Raw genomic sequence first — 24,151 nt, 5'->3', positions numbered from 1 at the left:
GCTGACCTTAATGTTCTGTATGATAGCCTCATCTCCCACTGTATCATAGTAATAATTCCACAACAGTGCGGCGGGGGTTTATTGATGCTCAATTGCAGGTCTGGAGGAGCTGTTACTCTGAAGAAATTAACTTTAAAACAACCTGGGGACTACAGCCCGCTGCTTTAAATCTCCTGTGTTAGTTTAAGCTTTGGTTTAAAGATCTGTGTATCGGATGCATGTATGTCAAGTGACCGTTTCTGAAGCTGCAAATGTTGCATCAAAAAGTGATTTTTAACGCATAAGCAATGAGGAAATCTGGCTAAATTGGGACTTCAGCTGATTTCCCCTCAACAGAGGGTCTTAACAAGGCTTTAGTTCCAGTCTAACATCTCTATCTACGGTGGAGTTTAGCCTATCCAGCTGATTTCAGGTTAAAGTCTATGGATGGTACGCTCACTGTATAGCCACATCCTCAACAGCATACCTCCTCCTCCTCCCCAGCCTCCTCTAGAACTTGAAATCGAGCCATGCGGCATTGATTTTTTTCTCCTCACCGCAAAACCAAAACGCACACGACCATCTCATCCTTTCTGGTTTGTCAAGTTTGTTGCCTGAAATGTTAGACGTGCCGCGGTGTTGATTTTCCACCTCGAGTCAGAGCTGAAGGACGTTCATAGCGGTACGGCAGCAGCGAGGTCAGAGTTCAGGTTTTCAGAAATATAACTGCTGGAGTTTCAGCAGCACAGACTGGAGCTTTGACAGACTGCGACGTGATATCTTTGGGACAATCAAAACAACGAAACAGCTTGTTTTCACCTCAAATGGTCTGTAAATGAGCTGGGATCTGACCTGAGCATAAATGAATGGTTTTTCTGAATCACAATCGGTTTCTGAACTTTGAGGACATTTCTTTGTCATTCGAGTGACACCATCAGCTAAATGGGACTGAACGACAGCAGCCCCGGCGCCATGCGGAATGGCCGTGGCCTCTCCGACCAGTGGGCAGAGTCAGTGGTGGTCCGGCCTCGAACCACAGAGCGTCACATCACTGTGCACAAACGGCTGGTTCTGGGCTTCGCCCTGTCCATCCTCACCCTCATCATAGTCACAGCAGTGGCTGTGGTGCTCAGCATCCGCTTCGAGGAGTGTGGTGGACAAGATCGCGACGGAGCGACAGGGGAGTCCGGTTCGCGAGTCGGCGGAGGGTCGTCGAAGCAGAATGGCAGCCGAGGGGAAAGGACTGGGGAGAGGGGGGATGAGGAGGGGGCCCAGCCATGGAGGAACTCACGGCTGCCAGGGTCGGTGAGGCCGCGGCACTACGACCTGCGGCTCGCCGTCTACATGGACAACTTCACCTTCTCCGGAGAGGTCAGCATCGAGCTGGAGTGCATCAATGCCACCCGATTCATCGTGCTACACACCGATCGCCTTGAGGTACGGTGACCTGCACGGGCAGAAGTCTGTGTCAGGAATTTATTTGGCAGAATCTGTGAGTTCATAATGATATCTGTGACAAGTGTAATTGTCACACTGTCATCGCCGCCAAGTTTGCAATTCGACAACAGAACGAATTCTCGCATGAAGGGTCACTTTGAGCTTTACATGAAAGCAACACATGCATTTACTTTGCCTTCGTGAGCTAATCTCTTGACAATAGAAATTCCGTTGAAAACAACTGAGTTCCATCAAAAATGTCACTGTTAAAATGTGTGACCAAGCCCTCAGAGCCTTACCAGTGACAAACCTAGAATTCAAACATTTCTCTTGAGGGTAGTGCTTCGGGAAAGGCCTTTTAATCCCTTAAAATCCAAAGATTCATTCCCGAAGGCAGCATGAATGTGCTCAGTAGATGTAATGGATGTCTCAGTATTAGATTTTCATATTTCTTGCATGCACATGAAAAATTTCATTTGTGAGCGATGCTAGATGAAAGGTCAAGAGGGTCACCAAAACGGTCAGGAATCATCCCCTGCAAACCATGAATATTCCCAGCAATGGTGTAATTGCCCGTGTAACCAAATGTCTGCTCACTTGGCGGTGTAGAAGATGAAGCGGGCGTTTCAGAAATATCAATTGGGTTTACGCAGCCTGCCCAAAAGATTTGACTTCACCACAAAAAGATCAGTTTTGCGTAACATGCAGAGAGTGCTGATGAATTGAAAAAACGAAGATGAATGTTTTTAGACAACGCTCATGCGCTAGATATTGTTGCCTCCGGATGACTCTCCATCCCCCATCCCTGAACTTCCTAGCAGTGAATCAAAAGTGCCTATTTTTTGATTCACTGGATGTGCCACCGTATTCAGTAGGTGTTGTGTTGCTGTTGAAGCTGTAGTATATATTACCTGTGCAGAATTCTGTCAGATATGACTAATGATTCTGTTGAGAACTAAGCTCCACACCTGCTGTAAACACTGCCCCCTCCTCTCTGTCAACCTCACATTTCCATATTATAAAGCAAAGTCAGAGACACACAGAGGAGAGGAAATTTCAAAATAAAATCTCTTCTTTTGTCCACCCTGTTTCTCTTTCGCATAATTGAGCTCAATTAAACATCAATATAAGATGTTGATCATTTCCTCAAATTTCTTATATTCAGCTCCTGAGAAAAAAGCCTTCCTCTTGTTTCAGCTTGATTCTAGTTTACGATCTTACAATGCTGTTTTTTTTTCTCCTCTCACTGCACTGATATGTATTTGTCTGAAATAATCTGCTCTCAAACTAACAATAAGATTCTCCAGATCAGTCAACTTTCAGTGACTCCTACAACATTTTTAATTTTTTTCAGCGCCCTCTATGAGAAACATGGCTACCAGCAACAAATAGGCAAATACCTTATGTAACATTACAAACATAATGTAACATTGTGCAACGGTCAGTTTGGTTAGGTTTAGGCTTGGATACGAGACTTCCTCCTTTTCTCTTGTCATATTTACTAGGGCCACTAGAGGTCGCCTATGTAAACACCTGACCAAACTGTCTCAATGAAGCTCCTTGTATTTGTCTATGCATTTCTATATAAGGAGAACACTCTGAGAAGCCTATGAGCACAGCAAAACAAATCCTGCTTTTCTTGCGTCTCAACTGGTATTCTCAAACTAGACAGGATAATTAAATTGATTTATTCTTTTGCTCCTTATTTCTCCTAAAGGCCTGAGTTAAAAGGGGGGAGAAACAGGTCAGAATTCACTAATCTTTAAATAAGAAGATGTTTTATTTCTGACGAGACAAAGAAAAGACGACTGTGGGCAGCACATTTTTCCTTTTGGCATGCACATCACCGTAGAGGTATACAGGTTGATACTGTTGACAACTTTCCTGTTGAGTCTTTCCAAACAAAGCTCCTTGTTTGCATCCGGCGGTCTGCTCTCTGAGTTGGAAAACAAACCAGCTCTCTAACAAAGAATGTTTATTTCCAGATTTGGCCTCAGAGATTTCCTTAACGAGGCTAATTAACCGTCAAAGTTGCTGTTTCAGCCGTATTTCTGAGACGAGCGTGTGGTGAGAGAAAGCCTCAGAGAAACGCCTGAGCAACAAGATTTTTCAGGCTGGTCATCTCAGCTAATGTGAGAGAGGGATAAATCTGTTTAATTTGGGCAGAGGCCAATTAAAAACCCTACAGCCCCTTTTGTGTTTATGCGGGAGCACACTGTGAATTAAGAGGTGTTGTTGGGCGGCAGGCAGGTCTCCTAAGGTAAGAGTCAGTGCATCGCGAAAAGAAATATTGCCATGATATAAAAAGGCCAAAAAAAACCCCAGAAAAACGTGGATAAGAATACAATCTGCTGTTAGAAAAGGTGGGAAAGTTCTCCTGCAAGGAGCGCTTCATTCTCAGAGTCAAAGAAATGTCACAGTACAAAAAAGCACTCAACTAAACCAGAATAGAAAGGTGCATGAAGCATCATCGTGGTGTTTTTACATATTATGGATTAATTACGTGAATTACAAATCCTTAAGAGTTCTTAATCTGATCTCACTGATTTCCTTCATCCTAGGCATCAATTGGTTTTAGGTCATGTCAATGAGAATGAACCTGCAGAGGACTCAGTGGCTCTTGAAAAGCCAATCATGACTGATCAGAGAGATTTGATCGAAAAAGACACAAATAAAGATGTAAAATTCACACAGGAACAAAGTTATCTGATAGGGATAAGTTCAGCTGGGAAATCAAACCCATCGACAAACAAACAATGCAATTAAAAGGCGCTTTGGTGTAGAGGAACATTTGAAGGCATCACGAAGCGTGGCGCTGCGTTCGCTGACTCACCAGAAAAGCCTGGAAAACATCCGTTTAATCCCCAATGTTTCCTCTCTGTGTCAGCAGGCTCTCTGTTCGCATCGATCAGTTCATTCATCAAAGAGCAAACACACACTCGCACAAACAGATACACACCCGACGCTTGATTGGCTGAGGACTGCTGATGTGTGACAACGCACAGACCCAAAGGTTTCCAACGGTTCCCACTGTTGCCGGGCACGTTCCCATCGTGCACTACTGTTCATCTCTGAGGGTAGATTCACTGATTCAAACCACAGCGTGATCATCTCCGTTTCTGCTTAATGATGATTGATGATGATTTATTTTTAAGTTCTTTGCTTTGCCGTATTGAGGTGCCAGCACAGATTTTATGGTGGATTTGCACTAATATGGTGTTACAAAGTGAATGTTTTAGGGACATTTTAGGGTAGAGTTTGCTGGAAATGGGCATTAAACAGAAATAACCAAGAAAAAAGCAAATCAAGCACAATTTACTGACACATAGATGAATGGATGTGCCTCGTCAGGGCAGGAAGTGACCCAAAAATGTGTCCTTTGTTGCTAAAGAGCTGCTTGATACTTGGTGATGTAGTGATTTCATGCTCTTTCAGTCTCTAACCAGACGATTTATCAAGGGTTAATTCAAGTGAAGGTTATTTGTACTGTCCACTCCTTTCTTACGACAGTTCTACGCCCTGGCACAGCAGGGTAATGTAAAATTGATGCGATGGTGTAGTGTAACTAATATGATAGCTTCCTCCATTTTACCCCCTCCGGCTCTCAGTTTACAATTGATGCAGTGCAAAGATCCAATTTGAACCTTAAATGAAAGCTCTGTGCGGATTTATCGTATTATAACGAGAGAATCAACCAATCCATTGGAATTAGTTGATGTGGAATACTGGTTTATGTACAAGCAAACATTTTTTTCTTTTTGGCTTTATTTTTGTCCTGCATGTCAGTTGAACTTGTTCTTGACTTGTGTTAGCTGATCAGACCTCTTCTCGGGACTGTGCTCGATTTACATAGCCCTCAATTTCAGTGTCAGCTATGTTGCACCTTGTTGTTTGGATGAGACGACTTTCACCTTGATTTTCACCTTGATTTTAAAAACAGAAGAAACTACGTTCACCTCTATGTTTTTGATGAGCATCTCACGTCGCTTGGATGAGACTACTTTCGCCGTGATGGTTTTCTTTAGTGCTGTGGGTTCGGTGACATGTCATTTACCCATACTCAACATGGGCTCGGGCGAATCAGAATGAGTGGAAACACCTATGAGGCCTTTGATTAGCGGAGTGCTGTCCTTTGTCCAGTGTAAATTAGCTTTAGTCACGGACCATCTGTGTGGTGTCACCATCACCTGGTCAGTTTGACTCTGCAGCCTCAGTCCGTTCTGTCTTACGCCTTCTCTTGAACGGTCAGATGTGCTTTTACAAGCTACCTGCCACCGCACACGCGCCCTTTTGTTGCCCATGTGCCACCTGTCACATCACCATGGCGACAGGTCAACCACTGCTGGTGGTGAATCTTGTGTTGCTTAGCAACGGCTTGCATCAGACAAACTGTAAAGGCACTGAAACTGCTGCAAATCTGTACATTTTAAGATCAGCGGTGATCATCAGTGTTTTGACTGGAACGTGACTGTGTTGAAAGACCCGAACAGCAGGGCGCGCTGTTCCCAGTGGAGCTCAGTGACAGCAATTGAAAACACGCTCACCTTTTTACCTTCAACACCTGCTGAAACACTTTGTGCAGTTTTATGATTGATGCTGCAGTTTGACCACTATATTTCTTCAATGGGGATCTGTTCAGTAATTAGTTAGGTAATTATGTATATTATGTGAATACAGAATGTGTCCCAAGTTCACATTCAGGAGTCAGGCTCTGACTCCCTCTCCCACTCCCTCTCATAGACTAAAAGCCTACAGATGGATGCTCGCATGAAGGTGGGGTTTCTGAAATGGCACATGAACATCAGCAGCAGGTGTTTGCAGCTGTCACCACGCAACAGTTTGCAAGCCTGCATTTGAAACGTTTTCGGGGAGAAATTACGCTCAAGTTGTCTCTTTAAAGTGGCCCTCATGCCTAACTGGATTCATGTCTCTTTTAAAAGTGCCCGGCATTCAGTGTTACCTAAATGGGATGTGCCCAAGGGGACTGACAAAGGGGTTAAATGCATTTTCATCCTAATTAAACATTTGCAAGCCGATCTTTTGAATATTTTAAATCATGGATCGCTCCTATTTGTGAATGATAGATAGGAGTTGTGAGTCAAGATTAGTCAATAGTGGAAGAAAAACAAATGCAGTCAGGAGTAATCTTCACCTGGTGTGTCTTTTAGTTTAAGTCATATAACGCAAAAAAAAAAAAAATCAGGTTGATTTTGGTGAGCTTGTGAAGAAAACTATTTACAGAAATGAAACAAAGAACCAAAAGAAACCAACAAGTGAATAAAGAAAAGTTAGGCCAGGCAATAATCCCCCCCCCCTTGCTCTGCTCAAAATGGTACAGACCGAGTTACCCCTACCATAAAGTCGAATGGAAGCTCTCACTTCCTGTTTGCTGTTTGGACCCATGATCAGCAGGTAAAATGGATGACTTCTCGTGCAACAAACATTTTGGTTAGATGAACTCATTTAAAACCATTAAATGAATTAGAAATGATTAAGTGTATCAATATCCGTCATGACGGTATGAAGTGACTTCTGTTAGGAGGTTAGTGTGCTACTGAGTCGGCCACAGAGGCCGAGGCTGCACACCTGAGCGCGCTCACAGCAGCCTTTGTTGGCACAGTGCGAGGTTTCTCTGCATGTTATCGCAGCTAACTTTCAGCCAGCAGAACCGCAGGACACTGGTGATGGGAGTGTGTGTGTCACGTCAGGAGTGTGCTAGTGCGGGTGCACAAGGTAACCATAACAGGGACCCAAAAATAAAAAAAAGAATAGTCCTGTAGCACTGTCAGCATTCAATAACTTCATATGGCACCTTTAACTGCTGACTTTTCTACTGATTTTCTCGATTTTTGTGGCAGCAAACAAAGAAAATCCACAGCGTATCTGAAGATATTTAGTATTAGAGGATTTCCATGAAAAATACTATACTATAAAGACTATAAAACAAAGAAAATACATTTCTAACCATTTTTGCTTTTTGTAACTTTTGTTGTAAGTTTATGTGCAGCTACTTTCATAAAAAAGTCTTCGTTATTGTATCAGAGTTTTAAGTGAGAATGGGGGTATCTTCTTCCTTCATATCCAGGCAGCTACATCTGTAAAGAAAATGGCAACAGAAAAAGTGGAAACAAATGTGAATGAGGCAGACACAGCGTTACAGATTAGTACAGAAATGACTTCCTGTAAATGTGCATCATTGCATCACTACACAGTTCACCATACTAAAGCATCTTCTCCCTGGCTTCAGGTGGACCGGGTGTCCGTTACAGCGGAGGGTGGCGCCGGCGGCCGACCCGCCAACAGGCCCGGGGGCGGAGCCATGCGGATCCACCGCCACTTCCCCTACCCGGCCAATCAGATGTACGTGGTGGTGCTGCACCGCGAGCTGAAGCCGATGAGAGTTTACCGGCTGAACATGAGCTTCGACGCCGCCATCGAGGACGAGCTGCTGGGCTTCTTCAGGAGCTCTTACACCCTGCAGAGAGAGAAACGGTACACACACACTCTGAAGCACACACGCATGAACACACACACTGAAACACACTCATTTTTTCATGCAGCAGCAGGTGGTTCGACTAGAAAAGGTCAGAGCTTCACATCCTCGACATTGATTAACTCACACACGTCGCTCACAGTGTGTGTGTGTGTGTGTGTGTGGTACACATATCAAACCACACACACCTCTCACTTCCTTCTTATGAATTTCCCATAAGCCTCTGCTGCAGAGTTGTTTCCACATCAGATTTCTTCCCCACGGTGCTGATGGGAAATAGACTGTGTGCTGATACATTTATTATTTCATGCATGAGTCTGTGTCTCTGTGGCCTCCATCTGTGTGTGTGTGTGTGTGTGTGTGTGTGTGTGTGTTTCCACGGGGACAGAACATTTTATCAACGTCTGTTTCATTTATCGCAGAAACACAAAGTCATAGCTAATTGATGAAATCAGCGGAGCTCACTTGCGATTGGACAGAGGAGAAAAGTCGTGACCATACAAGGACTCTGTCAGACTGAAACTGAAGTTTTATTCAGCCAACGTGCAGCCATTCTACCATGGGTCCTTTTTGATTGGCTGGAAGTAGTGGTGGGCCATATGGACAAGCTCAGAGCGACTATGTTATTTAACAAAAAAAGAAGACAAAATGACTTTATTAATAAAAATGAAAAAATGCTGTTTTTGTCAATGGAGTCTGGTGATGTTGAATCAAGCAGCACGAGGACTGGTCTGTCTCTGTAGGAATCCTTTCTGCAAGGTTGTCTAACGCTAAGAATAACAGTCTGAGCCAGTGAGCGGCGAAAACAAACACTTTTAATGGACTCCCATGAGAGTTAACAACAGCTCACGCGCTGTGTTTTAGGGCATCCGACAGGCTGGCATTTTCTAATGCAACTGGCAACTCGCACTGGCCGCTGAAGCCAGTTCATGTGACTGTTTGAAAGACTTTTGTGAACAAGTCGATGCAGATTCCAACAGGAAAAAAAAAAAAAAAAAGGTATGCAAATGTTTTATGCAAATTGTGCCCACCGGATCTGCAAAAAAAAAAAAACTAACGTCAGCCACATTGGCAGTGCATTTGAAACGACAGATTGAGTTTATGCATCAGATAAGTTGTGGGAAATATCTGTGAATTATTTATCTTTCCTATTAAATGAGCAGTGAGAGCTCCAGCCCGAGCCCCCAGTCATTATCAGTGCCCACTTCCCGAAATAAAGGAGCCACTGTATGCTAAGAAGAAGTGAGCTTAGTTCAGAACCGCCTAGTTAATTTTACTCTTCATGAACTGAACTTTGTAAAGCGTGAACTCGCACAGCACTGCGTGCGTCGTACGAGTCGCCAATCCTCTTCATGTTTTACAGTTCTGAAACGACATTTTTTTAGAGTGACACTCATGTAGTGATTGAGACAATCTGCCGGGAAACAATAACATTAAAATTCGCAATGTGACTCTTTGTTTAAGACCAATACAAATTCTGATGGACCTTTTAAACCACAGAATTGGAAATATAAAAAAGCAATTAATTCTAAACCAGGCATATATGATACATTAAATGAGACAGTGATTGCTTATTTAAATCCCCAAATTGACTGGATGTTTCCGTCACTAATATTAATGTAGCTTTTTTTGCATCGTTGATTTCTTCATTGCCCTCCTCAGATTCAGATCAGTCTTATTTAATTACAGCAATAACATGCATTTGCATTTTTGCTCATCATAGTGTATCCAGCAGTGGTTTTAATCAGCTGTTGATAGAATAAGCTGTTAGGAGCAGATATGACCTGACGCCTGCGTGCACGTGCGCGTCGGGAAGTCCATCTGGACGGAAACGCGAGAAATGTTTGCTGTGTTTTCCTCGCCGTGTTTTCACCGCCAGTGGTCCCATGTTAGGTGGTGGCCGCTGGTCGGATCAATAGCAGGTCAATACAGCAGCTGCAATGGAGCAGAGGAGCTCGATCACAACACAAAATCTGGTTCCTGTGTGCACTAACCTGATTTCTAAAGTATCGCATGGAAGAGGGAACTCAGTTTTCTAAGTGAGGGGGGGGGGGGGGGGAATCTATTAGGAGAAAGCCAATAACAAAATTAGTGTTAACTTTGTTTAGACATGTGAGCATGACAAAGAATATGAAATAAATCAACACAAATTAGCCAGTTTCCAGACACATAGTAGGATAAAATGAAAACAAAAAAAAAAAAGAATATATGACTAACAGCCTCTAAAGGTGCCAGCCTCAGTTCATAAGTATGTTAATCTGATGAGTAACCAGCGAAGCGGAAAGACGCACAGTAAAAATCAGCGCTGATTATTTTTTGAAATAATAATTTTATTCATAAACAAGCTTCAAAATGTCATACTCACATGTCAGCGTTCAGAGACCTCTACTGTTCAGATGATACACTACTGACTCTGTGTGTGTGTGTGTGTGTCTATATACAAAGCTCACAGTTAGCTCAAGGATTAGTTTGATGCAGCAGTGTGGCTAACATGCACGCACACACACACACATACAAACAAACACATACACACACACTCTGCTGTGAGATTGGTTTAATATCCAGAAACCCCAGGCTGGGCTTAAACACTTAAAAGCTGGGAGGGGGGGAATTAATTAGCACACACAAACACATACATGCATACACACAGGCATACACATAGGCGCACACACACACACACACACACACACACACACACAGTATCACTGTTTAAGCTCAGTATTGATCTTTATGCAAATGATGCACAGATGAGTTTGATGTGGTCCAGTCTGTGCAGCAGCAGCAGCAGCAGCAGCAGCAGCAGCAGCAGCAGCGTCTCCACTGACCTGCTGTCTGCTGCTCACATGTCACATGACAGGTTAAAAACATGCACATCAATACTCAGCTAATGTACAGGACACTGTACTCTGGTACTTACTGCAGTCTAACTCACTGGACTGCTGTTAGCCGACATCTTTAAGGCTCAAACTCCGACTTCGGGTCTCTGACTTGAGTTTCTGACTAGTTTTTGAGGTGGCTTTAAAAAAGTTTGCAATTTGTCCGAAAGTGACAAGTTTGCGTCGATAAACTTATCCTGTAAATCCCTAATGCTGAATCATCCACTTCTCTGCAAATGAACCATCTGTTGGTTCATTATGTTCCACACTGTCAACGTCAGTAATTAATTCTTTGCTTAATAAGTGACGGACGCATCGTTTTGTCAAGGCATTCAGGTTGAAGTGTCCAAGTGAAGCCACAAGTAACTGGTTTTAAAGTCAAAGGAGGTGTCGGACGTCATTTGTAAGTTGAGTCTGAAGTCAAAAGTTGATTAGTTTCATTGCAGATAAATGATTTGCTTAATTTAATGTCAGGAAACAGGTGAAAAAATGGAAGCGAAGACCGTTTATTTTCACATAAAACGAAGAAAAGCAGAAAATCCTTTAATCAGAGGAGCTGAAAGTTTTTTTTAAGCATTTTTGCTGAAAAATGACAATTTATTTGTTATAAAAAATAGTTGCAGATATTTTTACAGTTGTTTTTCCATCAGTCTACTAACTGATTGACTTTTCAGCTCTATTTAAGTCATGTGACTCGTACTTATTGATTGATTGAACTCGTATTGATTGAATTAATGGTGATCTAATTGAGGCCCCACGGTTCAGGCCTGTGACCCGCTGCCCACGTGTTTCAAACTGACCTCGCGGTGCGTTCACTGTCGGTTAATCTGAGCTGCGTAAACTGGATCCACATTGTCATTTTTCTACAGCCATGTAGAATACAGCAACAGAGAGAGCTGGCCCACACCAATAATCTCGCGTCCCAGTGCTTTGAACGTGTTTGCCTTCGTGCTTGCGCGATTTTAAAATAGAGCCCCTTGTGTTTCATTGTTGATAAAATGTTCCAGCTGTGAGCTTTAGAAAGTGCACAGGATCCTTCCCCTTTTCTTTGATGCAGAACATTCCTGAAGCCCAGACTTCTAAAAGAAAGCCAAAACACCCGAGCAGAGCTGGGTTTTTTTTTTTTTTTAATTTTTTCTCCACCACATCCTGCGAGGAAGTTTTTCATTAGACGGAGGCTGTTTTTCACAGAGCTTCCTCCTGTAACGAGGGGAGGAATTACAGCTAACGAGGGGTAGTAAGGCTGCTAACGAGGCCGGGTTTGATGAGGAACAGAGATGTCGGGGTGTTAACGAGAGAGGCAGATGGTTAACGAAGGTTACGTGAGAGTCTGGGCTTTAATGGCGGGCAGGAAGAGGCTGATTGGTCAACATATCTGCCTCATCCGCCGTCTCCTCTTTATCAGCAGCCTCTCGCTGCCTCCTCGCCGCCTCCCTCCCGCTCTGATAGAGTAATCCGGTGTGGAGATGAGATGTTTCAGATCAATACCGCGCTCACCCACTCCGTGTGTGTCAGAGGGTAACCTATCTAACATGGCAGTCAAGTGAAGCAACTTAATAAATTCATTCGTTCTCTGAGCATCTAACAGACACACAAACAGGAGGAGGAGGAGGAGGAGGAGGAGGAGGAGGAGTGCCTTGTAATAGAGGTCTTCACAAATCCAAGATGTCATTTTGAACCTGAGAGGAGCCCGTGACTCTCTTACCTGAGCCTGAAATAGACTTGTTAATTTTTAGCCGCACACAGCGGCGTGCTTGTGCAGGCGACAGTGTGAGTCCAGGTTGGACAACGGCCATTGTGATGGATCGCCACTAAAGTCATGGTATCTAGAGAACAAATTGTGTTCCCTAAGCTTTTTTCAAAACTCTTGTTCCACGTCTTGACGTGAGTAACAGGATTCCTCTAACAATAAGCCCCAAAACAAAACCTACAAGCGTAGGCGCATCCATGTGTACGGTACGGTGGGCGACATGACATGAGTGAAGTGAGTTTGATGAACGGTTGCAGATTTATTGAGCGTGCCTAACCATCCGTTGCGTGGTCGGCTTTTAACTCATGTTAGTATTGACATGTATGTGTTCTGCTGAAGTATTTCCCCCACCGTGTCTGTCTGCCCCAGGGGAGTTCATAGGATCTGATCTTTGATGTTTTTTTTTGTGCCCTCTGGTACTGAATGTTTGAAACTGGGATACAGCGATCCGCAACTTAAAACGAAGGTGGACCAGGGGTGGAAAATGGCGTGTGGGGGGGGGGGGTCCCTTCATTCTGCCCACTTATTTCTGGCATGGTTACTGAGACCACACCCATCTCCGATGACACACGCTAAGCTAGCAGCTGCGTGAGAAAAATGCTAACACCACCATGCTACATACTCAAACATGCAGGTAATGTTTTTGTAGTGTTAGCATGCTAGCATTTGCTAATTGGCACTGACTTCCTGCTTCGGGCCCTCTGATCGCCGCTAAAGATTTAAAAAACTGTGAAAGCATGTGAGAGTGCGTGTAGTGCACGTGTGTCAGGGTCAACATGTTTAGAGCCTCAGCCTCCTTATCTCCTCCCTGGCTCACCTCCTCCCCTCCTTCCCTCTCTCCTCCCCCACCTCTTATCTCCTGCATCCTCACCTTCTCCTCCCTCGCTCTCTAAATAAATGAGCGGAATTGAAATCTGATCAAACAAGGTCCGCCCCCCCACTGCCTCCTCCGTCAGTGGCATATTTTACACCGAAGATGATGAATCAGCCTCTTCGCTGACTTCCTGTGTAAAACTATAGCTGCAGCAACACACACACACACACACACACACACACACACACACACACATTGCAGTCTTTTCAATGTGAAAGCAGGGAATTGCAATTTGAGACGTTGCTTAAAGAGATCAGTGTGTCCGGTGTGATGTGTGTGACTGAGATAGATATAGAAATAAAACACACACAGAAACACACACACACACACAGAAACACACACACACACAGAAACACACACACACACACACACACACAAAGCACCTGACTCAACAGTTTCCCCTTCAGTCACATATCTGAATCTGAATGAAGTGTGTGTTTCAACTTGTGTGGGTGCGTGTGTGTGTGGGTGGGTGTGTGTGTGTGCGTGTGCCCGGCACATCATTCGCATGCCAGTGCTCTTCTTCTGTGGTGTCTCCCTGCAAGATAATGCCAAGCATTACAGCCAGAAATGATGTCGTTTTCATTTCTCTTCTGGTGCTGGTGCTCTAGACGGAGCGAAGAGTTGCCGCATGAATTCATGCATGAGTGTGTGTGTGTGTGTGTGTGTGTGTGTTTGTGTTTGTTTGTGTGTGTGTTTTTACGCGTCTGTGCGTATGCGTTTACGTGTTGCGGTTGTCCAGGGCAACACTGTAAGCTTGGTTGTCAATCAGGATTACTGTGACAACAAGCGTTACCTTGGCAGCGGAGACTGTTGGCAAACTGCAGGGTGTCACGTCCTGTGTGTGTGTGTGTGTGTGTGTGTGTGTGTGTGTGTTAATATTGTAGTTTTATTGAGCTTTATTGTGTGTGTGTGTGTGTGTGTGTGTGTGTGTGTGTGTGTGTGTTACCGACTCATTCTCTCCTCTAATAGATTCTCTCTTTATCTCTTCCCTCTCAGGCTTTCTCCATTATTCTCTCTCTCTGTATCTGTCTGCCTCGCTCGCCCTCTGTTTATTATTCTCTGCTCCTCCCTCCCTCCATTCTTCACCCCCCCTCCTCCCCCTGCCATCACCCTTTCACGCCCCGTTTCAGCGTCTTTCTTTTCGTCACTCTTCCGTCCACCTTTTCCTCTCCTTACTTCTTCCTTCCCCCTCGCTCCTCGTCCTGCCTCCACTCCTTCTCCATCTCTCTCTCTCTCTCTCTCTCTCTCTCTCCCCCTCATGTTTCCCTCTTCCTCCTGTCCTGCGTCACCTCTTCCTTCCCCCCTCTTCTCATTTTTTTCTACATTTCCCCCTCGTCCTCATTTTTGTCTCTCCTTTTTCATTCTGTTCTTTTCACCTCTTCTTCCCTTTGTTTCATTTCTCCACCTGTACTGAGGCGTGAATCTCTCTCTTCTTCTTCCTCCTTTTCTCACAATCTCTCCTCCTCATCATGTCCATTCACTCCTTTTCTCCTCTTCCTCTTATCTTCTCTCCTCTATTTCCTCTCCGTTCGCTCACACTTCTCATCTTCTTTTATTTTATCCCTCCTTTTCGTCTCCCATTGACTCCTCTTACTTTGCTCTTCTTTTCCTCCTCTTCCTCTTCCCTTTCTTCCAGTCCCCTCTCATCTTCCTCCTTCTCCTTCATTTCTCTCTCTCTCCTTTAACACATCTTCATCGGTTGTCCACCTCTTTTTCCTCATCATGTTCCTCCGTTCCCTGTCATCCCCTCTTTTCCCAAATTCTTTTCTCTTCCTCATCTTTCATCTCTCTCTCCTTTACCTCCTCATCTCTGTCCAGCTCCTCCTCCTTGTCTTTCTCCTTTCTCTCCCATATCCACCTCTTTCATCACTTCTCTTCTTCTCTCACCATACTCCTCCTCCTCTACTCTTTCAACTTTTCCCCCCTCATCTATCCCTCGCTCTCTCTCTTTTTATTCGCTCCACAACTTGTTTGTTCTCTTTTCTTCACTTCTTCCTCTTCAGTCTTGTCAATCATCTGTTCCCCCTCTTGCTCTTTTTAAGGAGCCTCTTTCTCATCTTCTTTTGGTCCTCTCACCCTCTCCATCCTCTTTCTCTTTCTCTTCCTCTGTCACATCAGTCTCTTCTTCTCTCTTCCCTCTGCGCCTCAGCTTTTCTTCATTTGTCTTCCTGTTACTCCTCTCATTCTCCTTTTCCTCCAGCCCTAATCTCCCTTTCTCCCCCCCCCCTCATCATCCCTTAAACCCTCATTTCACTTCTCTTCTCCCTCTGTCTCCCTTTCCATCCCTTCACCCCTCCTCCTCCTCCTTTTGCTCCCCACCCCCATCATGGAATGGATATACCGTGACCCAAGCAGCTTCCTGGTTTGTTTGCATCTGAACATCAAATTTGTTCTTTGGATTTGCACTTGTTCTGGAAGTTTCATCGTCTGTAGTCGTCAGTCTTTTCTGTAGTAACCGTTTTCTCTGACAGTCTGCTGGGTGACGGATGCCTTAGGAACGTACTGTAATGTACTATAAATGCAAGGCTGAGTCATCATTGTGTTGACTCATTCAACAGTACATAGCGACTTAACAGATATTTCAGATCGCCACTTCTTTTTTGTCACTTTTTTCTTCACCGAACATATATATATATATTTTTTTTAGTGATTTTTTTCTTCAGGTTGGTGTGGCGACGTAGGAAAGTTTCCCTCCTCAGCTTCGTCTCTTACATTAGCTGCCTCCTGACTGTCGAGTCAATGAGGCGAAGTCGGCAAACATGCCAGAAAAGTGTACATTTCAGGAGCTTTGGTTGCAAAGTGAAGGGGGTCGGAGCAAAGAACCCTCACGGCCCCCGTGCTGCGGCCTGTCAGATCCCTGATCTAAAGAGCGTTTCAAATGATGTTTTTTGGATGTCATGTTCCGTTTATAGGTCATGGAGTTCAACGTTTTAGGCCCGGAAAGTCATGGAGTTTCACGTTTGGCTCAGACTGCGAACCATTCCTTTTGCATTGATCTTTCTTCCCTTCTGTTTTCTCTACTTCTTCCTCTCCCGGTCCTCTCGTTTCTCTTTCTCCCTTATCATCTTTTATTTTTCTCCCCTCTCACCCTCTTTCTTCCTCTCCGTCTCTTTCTTACTCTACTCCTGCACTGCCTTTTCTCCTCTTTATCTTTCTCCCCCAGTATACTTCCTCTGTTTGGAACACTTAGTGCTTCACGGTGGCTTCTGATATTTTCCCCCTCTTCCATCTGCTCCCATCCTTCTGTTCCTTCACTTTTGTTCCCTCTCTTTATTTGCCTCTTCCTCTTTTTCCACCTCAGCTCGTCTCTCTCTCTCTTCTTCTTTCATCTTAGCTTTTTCCACTTTTTTCCTTTCTCCTCTCTCCCCTTCTTACTCCACCCATACTTTTCTCCCATCCTCTCCTCTTCTCCTCCCTCCCCCCCCCCTCTCTTATTCCTTTCATCTCTTCTTCCACAAACTAAAATGCACGAGTGCGATAATAAAGTTTTCTGAGGGATTATTTCCTGGAGTTTTAAATGTCTTCCTGTGTCTGTCAGGTGACTGACAGACGAACGTAACAAAGCTCTGATACGAAAACATTCGACTCAGCTTAAAGAAATCAGGAGGAAACAGAACATTTCCTCGTGTTTATTTTGGATTATCTCTCTCTGTTGAAGCTGTTCATTCTGAACAAGAAAATCTGTGGAAGTGAAAATATCGTCCTGTAAAAACTTCTGCCGGCAGACAGCCGACCTGCCGACTCCTACTTCAGAGGATTATCCGTTAACCTCCAACACTCTGATTCCACCTTTAGTTTCTCCTTTGATAGGTTCAAAGACTAAAACAAAATCTGGCTTTATATGACAGCACCACACATCCTCCGTGGCTTTATAGGAACTTTAGAGTGAGGTGTGTTGAAGCTTAAAGTTAAAAACCCGAGCCAGCCAGCGGACGATTTAAAGCTCAACGTGGATACGGCTATGATGAGCTGAATTATGGGTCACTTCATGGGTCATTTAATGCAACAGCAAATCTACTTATCTAGACTTATTTAATGACATTTGGAGTCAGTCCCAAAAGTGGAGCAAATTGGCATCAGGTATATGATGCGGCACTATAGAGATCTGTCAATCAGAGATGCAGACAGAACTCCCTTTAAAATATTGTCCCATGCTAGCCCCTTGTGGGCAATGGTACAAATCGGTGAGCTGGACTCATTTATGGCAATAGTGGATGCTCACATTATTTTGAGACAATTTTAGAGGAAATCTGAAGACAAAGTACCTGACCCCAACATGCAGAAAGAGCATAGAACGCAATCTTATATATTCTTCTTATCAAAAAGATGACCGACACAAAAGAGACTTGTCCCAAGAGCGACAATATTGTCAGCAACAACAGGTTTAAAGTGAAAAAGCCCTCTAATGGTGGTCGTGATTCTAACTCTTGCCCACTCGGAGCAAGGGAGGAAGTAATGTGACATCAATATGGCTCACTAAAACAGAGGGAGGTCGGGGTGGTTGAATGTCTCAACAAATTGTCAGACTTTGATATAAGAGACCGCTGTTCACTTCTGGTTTGCAGCTAATAGTTAACGTTTGACTACTACTGTTCCCTAACCTTCATCGAGCGGGCCTTATTGTAACCGTGATGACCAAGGTTCTTTAACCTTCCCAAAGTAGTCATTTTAACTCATAATCTTTCCTGGAACCTAACCAAACCTTTCCATACAGTTGTCACATCATAAAACACATTGCACAAACAATGTTTTTTGTTGTTGTTTGATTTGGAGAACTTCCAAATCAAATCCAGATCCGAAATAGGGTCGACCTGAACACATCTAAGCGAGAGAACAACAACAATACTGGCAGCGAAATGATGCTCCACTGTGCCTGGATAGATCAACAGCGCCTCATTTTTCCAGCACATTACAGTTGACGCCCTCCATCTGCCTCAGAAAAACACATTTGTCCTGAATGCAGTCCATAAACACATCCAAGACCAGGAAGGAAGAGGATGTTTAAAGAGTAAAAAGCAAAGAAAAGGGAATTTAAAAGAAGCTATGGAGAGATGACGAAAGAGGGACTTGAGAAAGGGAGAGTTGGGAGAAGGAGGGGAGGGGAAGCAAAGGTTTACGATGAGATGAAAGCATAATGGAAAAAAGCAGAGACAAAAGCAGGTCCATGAAGACTTCTGATTTAAAGTTGCAAATGGAAAATAAATTCATAAGCAATAAAACGGAGGCACTTCTGCTCATTTCAGTCCTCTCGCAGGGGAGTAACTGCTGCAGCTTCACTTGGTCTGGCTGCTTGTGATGACTAATGTTTGCCAACTTTAGCTGAATACTTTTGTATAATTGATATCACTGAGTCAGTTCATCGTTTTTCAAAAATCACGGCAATGATGCATTTCAGTCACCATCTAGAGGATAATAATGGGCGTCCTATTCTGAGCCTGTGTTTCTGCTACTGTAAGTCAACTTTTTTATGATTTACCAGCTTAAGGAAGCCACTGTATAATATCAGCTGTGATTTATGATCGCCATCTGATCTCTAGTCGAGCCTAGATCTTGTAAAGATCACCCCAGGGCTAGAAGAGGCCATTCAGCGACTGACATTTCTTAAGATGGATGGTATTTGGAGTGCTGAAAAAGCTTCCATTGTCATGCCATGAACCATTTTAAGCCCTTCTCAAAGTCATTTGTCTTTGACAATAACTCAGCTCATTTGTTTTTTTTTTCCTCCCAGTTACTTGGCGGTGACTCAGTTCAGTCCGATCCACGCCCGGAAGGCCTTCCCTTGCTTCGACGAGCCCATCTACAAGGCCACGTTCACCCTCACCCTCCGCCACGACCCGCAGTACACCTCGCTGTCCAACATGCCCGTCGAGAGCAGCTCGCTGTCGGACGAGGACGGCTGGGTGACCAACCGCTTCTCCCGCACGCCCCGTATGTCCACGTACTACCTGGCCTGGGCCGTCTGTAATTTCACCTACAGAGAGACGCAGACCGACAGCGGCGTGACGGTGAGTCTCAACACATTTTGTTTTCATGGTTCCTTTGAAGCTACTTCAGCCTGTTTGGGGGGGGAAAAAATACTGCTTTTAAGGCTAAAGGCTGAGGAAGGATGATGACAGCTTATTTTCAAAAAGTGTCAGCCTCTCCGAACATTTTCTGCCTTTTCTGACACAACTCAGACATGCAAAATGGTTTTCACTGCTCTTTTACAACAATAGGTGACATGAAAACAGGACAAGAAAGAAGAAAATGGAGTTAATGCAGCTAATAAAATGATAAATTGATATAAGATGAAACTCATGGAGATAAAAACAACAAAACCAGCCAGCTAGTGCATCACAAAGGTGTTTTTCTAACTCTTATCTCATTATCCTGAATGAATTATTGACTTCTCATGAGATAAGATTTCTTTTTTTTTCTGGTGCTTTTATTTATTTTATCAAAACACTCATCCTGTGATCTTGACTTTATGATCTCATTATGTACCAAACACCAAATGCTGTTGATTCGGTTCCATGTGTTCCTCTGCTTCTCTGTCATTTCTGTTCTGTTTTCTTCTGGGACTCCCGTTTGTCTTGGGGCTAAGCATAGAAAAAAAAAAAAGAGGAAAAAACTCCGTGATGAAACCCGTGTGGATAGAACGTGAAATACAGAAGCTTATCTCAACATGACATTTTCAAGCCCGGATCACCTCTAAACTGTATTTCATATCGCTAAATCCTTATCTCTAGGGTTTTAACACCAAATATGGCTGGAGATCGCTAATATAACTTCAGATTATATTTGATATAATAAAGTTGTGATAACTTGATTTGAGATAATCAGAGAAAAGACGAAGGTACATCTCAGCCTGCGAAATCAATCATAGATCTGGAGGATTCTTGTAAAATCAGACAAAATGAACCTGATGATCATGTCCGGCACTTACTAGGAGCTACAGGGAATACTTTGGGATGGACATGACAGATATTACCTTTGTCCAATCCAGTGTCAATTAACTGACTCAGCACTGGTTGATTTTGCCCAGTATCAATGGGATGCTTTGACATGTCAGTGTTATTTTCACATTACCTTTAGGCTACTGGATCAAACACCACGTCGGCACTGTTTACCCGGTACTGCATGGGTGCTACATGGACTCACATGGAGTACATTTTTAACCCAGTCATTTTCAGCTTGTAGGTTTGGTGAAAGTGGATTTGACTAGATTTACTGTATTTCCACTGACAATAGTCAGACGGCCTCCCGCCTGGTGACGTAGCATAGTCACAGTTTGGTTAGGTTTAGGCAGGAAAACTACTTGGTTAGGCTTAGGAGAAGATCAAAACTGGGGTTCAATAATTTCACATAGGACACAAGCAGCAGCTTTCTGGCAGAAAGTCCTGAAGGTAAACTTCTCCTGCGTGTTGGCTATGTGCCACAACAGCTGAGGGTGACATGGGATACAAATATAAAAGGCAGGGAAGGGGATAGTTTTCTGTCTGACTTTAATTGGTTGGTAGCACAATGTAGCCAGGAATTAGTCATTTAACGTAAAATAGATAAGGCATTTGTTTCAACAAGAGTGAGTGATTCCTGATAAGTTCAAATGTTGTTCTCTATTATTATATGATTCATTACGATGCGAGAAAGTTCTGCTGATGTGTGTTTTCACTGTGTTTACTTTATACTCTCTGATTCTCTACCAATTGGTGATTAGAGTTCCCTACACTAACATATAACATATAACACACACTACTACATTGTTTAAGATATAATAATGGTAACTTTTCCCGAAAGCTTAAGCATTCTCTCTGTTCGCGAATGCTTTGATGCAAGCAAAAGCTCGTAGTTTGACCTACATTTCATTCCATTCATTTGCTTTATTCAGAGTGACTTAAAACACTTGTGTGTTGTGTGATGTACTGTTATTTGAAGTCTATAAGCAAGCTTCTGCCCCTAGCGATGCTGCTGCTAGCACGTCAGAGGCTCTGGCTAACGTTAATGCCAGTTTTCTCCACAAGCGCTGCCTCAAAGCAGTTCCCTCCCTTGGCTGCTTCGGCCCCACCTCACACGGGTCAGCCACATGAATGGCGATGCACCCTCCTAGCCAATAGTAGCTAGCTACCAAAAGCGTGCACTTGGTGCTGTATTATGATCATTCAACCCTGGTACCTGGTATCGCACGTGACCATGGCTGGAGCCCTCTGTTCTGCAGGCTGCATGCCTCTGCTTTCCCCTGGAGAAAATATATCACTGTCAACAAGAGGGATATTGTTTTTTATCTTGCTTGGTTTTATAAACTGGAAAGTGGCACTTAAGCATGACAGAGGTTAGAGACGCACGCATCCAGCCACAATCATGTGCAGGCAGCAGCCACCTAGTCTGAGCACAAATACAGAGAAGCAACAGGGAGGTCAACTGTATGCCGGTAGGTAAAACACAGCTTGAAAAGAACCAATATTGTCTTTTAGAGCAATTTTGATCTAGTTAAGTTTCTGTGTGTGAACAAGTTAGAGCACCGTGGAACAACAGAAAAACTTAAAGCGTGACGACTGGGACACTGGCGCTGATCACATTGCTGCAGGTCTTTATTATTCTTTTTTTTTGAAGTTTGAATATACCTCAGAGAAGGACAACAAGCTAGCTGATATTGTCATGGGTATACAAAAAAAATGCCAGGTACACCTCTGAGGATATTCAAAACAAGATAATTGAAATAGAGGCAAACATGGTTCTGAGAGAGGTGAGGAAAAGGTATGCAAACACTGACGCTGCAGGGTTTTGCAGGAAAAGCGATGGGACTAGGGAATTTGTCCCTAATGACTCATTTGTACGTAATTCTTTGCCAGAGGAGCATCTGACTGAGTTGCTTGACTTGCCTCAGCTTGATGGCAAGATATATTCCATATGCTCATTGTTTAAAGCCTGTATAACCTCTTTCATCACCCCCGTGTGTCAGAAAAGTATGACGCTCCCTGTCTCAGGATTGGCTTGACAAGCCACAGAGCTTTTTCACATTCACCAAAGAGGTGAACACTGAGTAAACACCTTGGTGAGAATGTTGTGCTCTCAATTGTGGGTCATGCATGCTGATGATCTGACTATCACCACCTGTCAGTCTGTGAAAAGATCCCTGCTCTACTTCCTTGACAGGGCCATTTCAGAAATGGATAACCGCTTTTCCGAGAAGAATGGACACCTGATGACAGCCGTAACCAGTCATGTACCCAAATCTATTGCATTTCTACATTCCAACTTGTTGGGTCGTCTGCGGGTGTTTGACAAACCAATGTTTGTGAAGAAATGTCCAAATCATTAAGACCTGTCTACTGTGGGAGTATAAGGAAGCTTTCCCTCAGCTGCATAAATAGTTTTTAACAGCTCTGCTACAGCTCTGCTTCTTCAGCATTAGGTGAGAGGTCCTTCTCCACATTGTCACGAGTCCTAAGCCCATATTGCTGCACCACGTTACATGAAAGAAAGCAGAATTTGGTGCTCTTGGCCCAAATGAAATCAACAGCGAATACCTTGGACGCGAATGAATTTATTCGGAGTTTTGCTAAAAGACAAGAGTCTCATGTTGCAGACAGACAGAAAGAAGATATTGCCTTGCAAAAGGAAGAAAAAAGGGAGAAAATAGTTTTGATCCAGAGCAACATTTGATTTAAATTAGATTGATGTAAATCCCAGTTTCTGTTATCTTTGCCGCCATCTTGACTGTAAGTCAACAACAACTTTTTTTTGAAACCGCTTAAATGAAAATACTTGATACTGATGATTCTCCTACAACATCTGGAGGTGTAAGCAGTGTTTTTTTTATTTTTTGTGATTTCTAACCAGGTTTATGAACCAATGTTTATTAGCAATGGACATTTGAGATAATTATAAGCCACACTCAATTTAAAACTACGTTCATCATTGGCTGCGTGTTAAAAAATGACTCAGTTATGACTGAAAAAGGAGTGTGATTTTTTTTTTTTTTTTTTTGGACTAATTGAACCAATTGGGCGCTAAGGGTTTTAAAGTAGTCTAATTGCCTCCCTGAGCCATGTGTCACAGCCACTGCTGCTGCAACTGTTGGCCGTGTTGATAAGCAGCCAAATCAGTGGCCAAATTTCAATATATTGTTGTGTTTAAACATCAGCGTGAACCCTTTAATCCCTTTCACCCCTCACAGTACTGTTGTCTCACCCTCCATGCCCCCCCCCCAACCACCAGGCTGTTAAAGACCTGGGAGCAAGGCTATTCTATCCATTTTATGTCTATGCTCCACGGTGTTTATCATGTCTGTCGCGTCTGTTATGATTCTGATTTAACAGTCAAAACCTTCCACCGCTGGATTTGGCTGATATCCCATCATCCTTTTAACAACCGCAACATTTAAAACAGAAATATGCTCACGCACGCGTCCATACGACTATACAAGGACAAATACATGCGCGACCTTGTTTCTCCTCATCCTCCTCTTTTTCCCCTCCTCCGATCATCTCTCTATCTGTGTAATTACAGCTCATCCATCTCGTCTGCCAGAAACTCAAGGACAGTACTCCAACACACACACACACACACACACACTCGGCCTGTGTCTCCTTGTTACTGAAAGATAATTTTGGTGAAATGCTGTTTTAATGACAAATGATATCTGGGTCATTTATAACCATCACCATTCTCCAACAGAGTGAGTGTGTGTGTGTGTGTGTGTGTGTGTGTGTGTGTGTGGTAATGTGAGGAATCAGTCAGGCTTGTGAGTTTTACTCTTT

At 43.6% G+C, this 24,151-nt stretch overlaps 1 protein-coding gene across 1 annotated transcript in view; it reads left to right on the top strand.

Moving 5' to 3' along the window:
- Nucleotides 1–921: 921 nt before the first annotated feature.
- Nucleotides 922–24,151, top strand: part of trhde.1 (thyrotropin releasing hormone degrading enzyme, tandem duplicate 1) — a 167,440-nt gene continuing 144,210 nt past the window's right edge. Inside the window, exons 1-3 of the mRNA XM_070854016.1 lie at nt 922–1,416; nt 7,664–7,908; nt 19,141–19,417. Coding sequence (XP_070710117.1) covers nt 922–1,416; nt 7,664–7,908; nt 19,141–19,417 — 1,017 coding nt within the window. The remainder of the gene's footprint in view (nt 1,417–7,663; nt 7,909–19,140; nt 19,418–24,151) is intronic.

The sequence above is a fragment of the Pempheris klunzingeri genome, chromosome 22 (assembly GCF_042242105.1).
Source record: "Pempheris klunzingeri isolate RE-2024b chromosome 22, fPemKlu1.hap1, whole genome shotgun sequence".
Taxonomy (NCBI): Eukaryota; Metazoa; Chordata; class Actinopteri; order Acropomatiformes; family Pempheridae; genus Pempheris; species Pempheris klunzingeri.
Note: the sequence above shows the minus strand (reverse complement) of the source record. Positions and strands in the feature narration are given on the sequence as shown.